The sequence below is a fragment of the Crassostrea angulata genome, chromosome 7 (assembly GCF_025612915.1).
Source record: "Crassostrea angulata isolate pt1a10 chromosome 7, ASM2561291v2, whole genome shotgun sequence".
NCBI classification, from domain to species: Eukaryota; Metazoa; Mollusca; class Bivalvia; order Ostreida; family Ostreidae; genus Magallana; species Magallana angulata.
The window spans coordinates 17,139,580-17,146,916 of NC_069117.1; the positions used below are offsets into that span (position 1 = coordinate 17,139,580).

Here is a 7,337-nt window from a genome sequence, read left to right on the forward strand (position 1 = left end):
TAAAATGGCTATAGATAGATGTTTGTGAGCCCTACATAAAAGATGTGAGAAAAACATGTCAGAGGTTAATTTTAATATTATAGCAAAGGCATATCCATTTATCTAAAAGCACATGCATTCCAAATAAAGGATCACTTCATATTCACATGTATGAAATATTTTCTCCTGAGAAAACCTGATTAACGAAGCTGGGGGATCAACAATTTAACCATCAGATCTACTTTAAAATTTTTAGACATGATTTCTTTAGCCATTGATTATTATTTTGTAAAGAAAAAAATCCCAATATTTTATATTTCTAATTTGAATATTTTCCTATCTCTGTATACAAAACTCTTCTTCTTAGGAGGCTGATATGGTTTTAAAAAATGGTCACGACCATCCAGCCCCCTTTAGTATCCTTTTTGCAAAGAACAATTTTGATATGGTACCTGTTTAGTAGTTGAGTCTAAACGATCGGATTAAAAAGCACCGTCAGCAAAAAACCTTAGTTTTAAAAGTTAAAAATAAAAAGACTGAATTCAATGTAATTCATTCATTTATATTTGGGAAAGGGACCTGCGATCGCTGGATTTGAGAGTTGATACATAACTACACAATTACAATATGTAATAAATCCACAATTTTTATTGATTTTACTGGGCTCTGAATAAATTCTTAATGAACTTAGGTGGATTGATACACCAAAACTTTATCTAATGTATCGTTAAGGCACTTGTTTTGATTAAGATTTCATTGTTTAAAGACAAACATGAGTTCTTATTTATTTTATATTTTATTTTGTATATTTCCATAGATAATGGAAAACTTCGTTTGATTACAAAATAAAATATAAAAATTTAAAATTTAGAATTTGCTGTATATAAAAATATTTATTTGAACATGTGAAGAAAAAACAGGAATAACTTTTAAAACCGGAAGAATACAATTGCGCTTTCAAGTTTAATTTTTTCCATTCAAATCATGATGTTATAATGCGAGTTTGCAAAGGCACAATTTCTAAATATATTCAGTTTTGAATATTCTAAACAAAATTCTTTAAAAAATTGCTTCAAATTTTATTGGTATTGAACCCTCTAAACCTATAAAAAGCCTATATGGTTTCGTAAGGTTGCCTAGGGTCTGGTGCTCTAACTACTGAGCTATTTCAGTCACAACCAAGTGCATTATTTCAATGTTGTGCGATTTTTGCCACGAATTTACAGACTTAGATTATTTTCCTAAAACGTTCAATTGTTGGGAAGCAAAATATTTTCATTGTGTAGTGGATCATCTCTTTAAGTTTTTGTTCTAAAAATGTTCCTCTCAGGAGGTTTTGATACGCATGCACCAGTTTAAATCAACATATTCCAAGTTTTGAACCTAATTTAAGGGTTATTGTTACAAGTCGATGTTATGTTAAATATACATTGCTTTGAACGATTTAAAAGAAAGAATTATCAGATTTGTTTTATACTTTATTTTCAATATTTTATTTGTCCTAATAAAGGCATTTTACACGCCGTACTCCCCTTCCATTTTACAAGAAGTAAAATAAAATAGGAAAAATATTTTGTTGACTGTTTTAAACGATTGAAAACATTTTACTTGGAGAAAAGAAGTATATAACACCCATATCGTAAAAAGACATCGAGAAGAAATGGCTAAATAAGAAAAAATCTTAATTCAAAAAATTGTGCCGATCCCATTTGAATCAGAATTGATTACGATCAAAAGCATTAAAATATCGAAAAGAAATGGCAAAATTTAAGAAAAATACTTAATTCAAAAGATTGAACCGATTCCGATTGAATCATAATTGATTCCTATCAAAAGCGTTAAACTATCGAAAAGTAACAAAATTGCTTCAGTTGTCACCAATTGCAAGAGCTAAATTTTTAAATAAGTTACATGTAAATCTGTTTACAAACCATATTAGAATTAGGCAATTTAGTGTTGCTATGAAATTGTAAAAATATATATCCATTTCATTTCAATAATTATTGCATACTTCTTTTCACCAAGTATTAACTTCCAGAGCATATATCTGTTTTTAAACAATGAAATTATATTTCAGAAGAAATATTTTGACAATCTATATTTACATTTTCCATTGTATTAGTCAAAGACAACACTACGAATAGATTTTGTCATGTATATTTTAATATATTTCATTAATAACTATTCTTATATTTAATCGTACATATGCTGAAAATCATATAAAATTAAATAATGAGTCATTTTTTTTTATATTATGAGGTGATCAAATACGGTCGGGCGTGTTCTTTATCGTTATTAGATTTGAACACCCCGACCCTATTTGACCACCTTATTATACTAAAAGAATATTCCTTAAATTGAATAAGACTTTGGTGTATCATTTCACTTTAAATACATGTAGCATCCCCTTTCACAGCAGCAAAACCTTAGTTATGTTATTATCTTTTTTAAAGTTTGAATATTTTATTGGAAAATATGTAAAAAAAACAAATGTTGATTTATTTTTTTTTACACTCTTATTATGTATCTTAAAGCAAGGAAAGATATTTGTTTCTTGACAAACAAGAATACGTTTCGCTCCATTCTCATGCTCTCAACACACCACCCTACAGAGGTTGACGACATTGCGCCCTTCATTTTATGCCCCGATATTTCTCATAATTAGTTATACGATCATCCGCTGCTCTTTTTCCACATTCGTTTCATTAGAAAACGGAAAAAGAAACCCCTATTGTCCAAAACTCACTTTTGTTCTCACATTTCGTCTTTATAATAGAATGTTTATGATTATTATGGTTATGGTACTCTCAATTATCTACTCTAATTACAGGTAACTGGAGAAGTCGCATGCATTGCCGCGAGTTGTTAGGATGAAAACAGGGGAGATAATGGATGGACTGACTGCTGATATTGGTAATGAGACTCACGACGGTTTCATGCGAGGCATTAGTAAGACAGGGTCAAAGGATGACAATGAACCATATAACATAGACCCACAAGAGCATTGGTTATCACCTTGTCCCTATGCTGTTTTCCATAGAGGCGTTACATATGTAAAAATCAGCAGAAAGTAAGGTTCAAACAAACAATCTAATAAAAATCCATTTCTAATTTTATATGTTGTTGGGATTTTGAAGGAAGAGAGGTTGGTCGTCAAGTGAAGTTAAGGATGGAAAATGCCAATACGTATCTTACCTGGACAAAATATGCATGGCGGGATTATCTTTTTTTCACGTCATCGTTAATTGTGATTTGATTTCAATCGATAACATTCTCCCAAGTTCTAGGGCATGAAAAAGTAATAAAACAGTGAAACGTTACTAATGTTATTTTTTCAGTTCCTGGGTACAGGCACGGCAATCCAATCAATACTGTCAACATATTCTGTTCATGAAGTAGATACACATTAACATCGATTTTGGTTTTTTTTTTATCAGCTCTTCAACTCTATACCCAGATTTCCAATTAAGTGCGTTTATAACGCACGCACCCGGAATGGTTTCAGGGAAACTTCGATCTCCTCTGTAATTTGTAGCAAAAAAAATTGAGGATAAAATCGTTAGGTCTTAATTCTCAGGGTTGCTTATGAAAAAAGTCCTTCAGATTCCAAACGCGATATGATTTTTGTGATTTATTACTGTTATTAATTTTGCGTCCTGTAAGAGAAATACAGTCAGCATACTATTTGATGAAGATCTTTTTTTTATATTTTACGATGCGCTGGCCGAGCAAAAGATAATAATTATGGCGCCAACAGATGTCATCACCGAGAAATATATTGGATTTTTATCGCTTCGTTTTTATAGATCTAATCATTGATGTACACACGAAGCTCCTTTCTACCATAAAAAAAGTATTTACACAGAATAGGGAAGACACACACAATCTCCCCTTTACACTATTTAAATAAGGGTGATTGTAAATATATTTCTATTGAGAAGGGCGATTCCATTACAACAATCATTAATTAGCAATCAATACGTTTAGATTATTATGCCCGATAGAGTTATTGTTCTTGAAATAATTTCTGGACAAGTTCTGATTTAAAATTTTTTAATATTTTTATTCATCAAGAATGTATTTACAAAAAAAAAAAATACAATTTAACAAACTTACGTTCAAAGCTTTTACTTCATAGCTATATATTCCTAATTATATATAATTAGTGATAGTAATAAATGGTATAATTTTATTCTTTTATAGTTTTTACATTTATAGGTACCACTCTTTTTTCTTTGACATACATGTAGTTTTTGACCAACGTTTTTGCCAATGAAAAAATGTTCTGCAAGCAATCCACTTTCTATGACGTCATTCAAACGGAAATACGTGCTTACAGTTGCAACAGTTTCACCCTTGATCTTACATGCAAAACTTTCAATATTTTTCTCCACGTTTACTTTTAAATGAAATTGAATAATCATTGATGCAAGGACAGAAAAACATTGCATAAACAGAACTAATGCTAATGTTGGGTTTTTTGTAATTGTAGAATCTTTTTAATTGTCTCTAAAAGTTTTTTTCATAACCATTAGTTTGAAATTGGTAAAACTGCAGATAATATACAACTGTTTAGAGTTCAGTAGTATAAGATAAGTGTTTAAGTGTTTATGGGGAACTCTCTATCGATACCACTTGTACAGTAGTACTCTAAACGCACCCATTAACATGCAAGATTCGAAATACATGTATTTAAAAATATTTTAGTGTGTAATTACACAAGAGGATTGAAAACAAGTTCTTACAACTGGCAATCGGTTTTTAGAACGCAGTTCGCAGTTCGCAATTGAATAGTGAACTGCGTTCTATAGAACTTACGTGTTCCTCTCCTAAACATGTACAAACACGGCAATTGCCAAATAATCTTTCTTCACGGAGCCAACCCCCCCCCCCCCCAAAAAAAAAAACATCCAAAAAACATACAAACAAAAAGAAAAAGAAGAAACATTACCCATTACCCGTGACGTTGCGCCTTTAATTATACATCTTCTGTAGTTTCCATCCGTAACAGACAAAACATTTGACGTCAGACATTGAAAAGGTGATAACAATTCAGCGCGGACGTCCATGAAAACTTAAAACAAGTTTCGGATGGGGTTTTTAATTCATCTTAATGTAGTTTTTCTACATCACTAACAACTTTTAATTAATGGTTGAATATCACGTCTTATTAATCGTAAATAGAAGTATTATTTGCAAAGTGATTTTCAATTTTCAATCCATCTTTGGGATATTTAGGCTTCTGGCGTCCAATCAAATGCCTGTCAAAAGTAATTTGCTTTCTATGCATACAGGGAGATAGCTAGGTAGCGTTTCCACAAAAGACCAATTTGAATCGAACCAGTCTTTCTTTGTCGACGTTAAGGGATGGAAATGAGTCAAATGACGTATGCCGTATATTTCAAATCTTCCTACACTGTAATTAATGTTCTGCTATTAAACTCATAATTGCAAACCCTCAAATCTATTTTATTAAGCCACTACATCAGTTCAACCATTACATATACTTAGAATTGTAAAATTAGAAATATTTTCTTTAACTTTGAGGGAATAGTAAAACGTTGTTTTTCATAACTATTGAATTCTTTATTTGACTGCATACATGTATCACGATTGATATATTTTGAAAACCACGTAGCATCATGGGAGATGAATCGGTTTGCATTACAAAATGTAAAGAACATTTATGAAGCTCTTATTAACATATAGAAGAGCACACAAGTTAACTTACACCTGGTCAAAATAAGAAACAAAAGATCTTGTATCATTCATATTGATCTTTTTTAAAACGCTTTAAATAAGATTAGGATAGTTTATGAAGTTTTTCAAACGTATATAAACTGTTAAGATGAAAGATACGTAGACTTACAAGACTGAAAAACTTTACAAAAAAATGAGAAATAAAGGACGAAATTGTGTAATCCTGCATCTATTGTAGACAAGTTGATATTTAATCAATTTGTTTATACATATATTGACATACAGCGTTTTGTGTCAAAGAAAGTTATCATGCACGCACATGTAGCATCACAGGGAGGGGGTTTCCTCTCAACCAAACTTTTTCCTAAATATATGGTCCATACTTATTTGGGAACATGTCAAATTTGACGGAAATATCAAAACAGATTTAAATACACAAGTTCCTACCCCCCCCCCCCCCCCACCGAAGAGAGATTTTGAAGACTCGGGAAATGCTACGTGCCAGGTTATGTTAATGAAAGATGTCGTCGGAGTTATCCTCTCTTGTTCATAATACATGTACGGTAAATTAAATTTTCTTTTTTTTCTGAAGATTATACAGACAATTATGATGGCCCGATCTTTCGTTGGTTCATTCCGAAAGGTAAGATAACATTTTTATGAGAGTATTTCTTTATGAATAAACTTTTCTTAATTTAAAAAATTTTCTTTAGGTCAACTCTATGTTTACTCGAATGCGGTGAAAACAGAAGGAGTTGTGCGAGTTATCTTTCTTTAATCATTTCACAATGGTATGAAGATTTTAAACTAATGGACAGGGCTAGGTGACCGAAAATTTTAAAACCACATCAATCTCTTTGGTAAAAAGAAGAAAAACCCTGTATAAAAATAAAAGAAAATACTCAAATTTTAAACCAAAAATATTTGGAATTTTTCTTTACTTAATAAAATTATATGGCTAAGGGATCCATAAATGAAAATATAACTTAAATGTAAAAATTTGCACATGCGATAAGTTGTCTGATTATTCGTTGTTAAAAAAATCTATTGTAGAGAGCTAATTTATTGACCATCCAGTCTCCTTAAACAAAAATTGTAGCCCTAGCTTTACAAAAAACATTCTTACAATTATAGACAGACATAGACAGAGCTTTTATCGCATGGACAAATTTTAACATTTTTATCGACTTCATATGTTGGACATATTGCGTTTGTTGTGTTAAAAAACACAAACGGTTGGATAAATGAATTTTCAATGAAACTCAAAAAATTCCATATGATTTCCATATGACGTCATTTAAATCTATGAAACAATCGTCCGGAACATCGATTAAATTATGTGACAGAAATAGGCAGCAGAGGATCCCAAAATAGTCCAATCTAGGATTGAACACAAAACATACGTCAGATATGACGACCATGAAAAAGAAACAAAAATCCGATAAAGCTTCACAATAAGATACAAACACAGAGCCAGATAAACGCCCCGTCTAGCTCCTGTAAATTTAGCAGGACTTCGATTTACTGACAAGTCAAGAGAAATTATTTCGAATTCATTATATACAGAATTATCCTAATGGTATGAATTGGATTAGGCAAATGAAATTAGGTTATTCGATAAATCTAAGTGATAACCGAAGACTGAATAAAACTGACTT

At 31.1% G+C, this 7,337-nt stretch overlaps 1 protein-coding gene across 4 annotated transcripts in view; it reads right to left on the reverse strand.

Annotated features, from left to right (window-relative positions):
• LOC128155814 (innexin unc-9-like) overlaps positions 1 to 7,337 on the reverse strand; it is a 56,882-nt gene that overhangs the window by 29,579 nt on the left and 19,966 nt on the right. Inside the window, exon 1 of one of the 4 annotated variants that reach the window (XM_052817682.1) lies at positions 3,175 to 3,206. The exons of the other annotated variants lie outside the window; for them this stretch is intronic. Within the exon in view, the coding sequence (XP_052673642.1) occupies positions 3,175 to 3,191 (17 nt within the window). The 5' untranslated portion in view covers positions 3,192 to 3,206. Of the gene's footprint in view, positions 1 to 3,174; positions 3,207 to 7,337 lie in introns of those variants that run through there. 4 annotated transcript variants of the gene reach the window in all.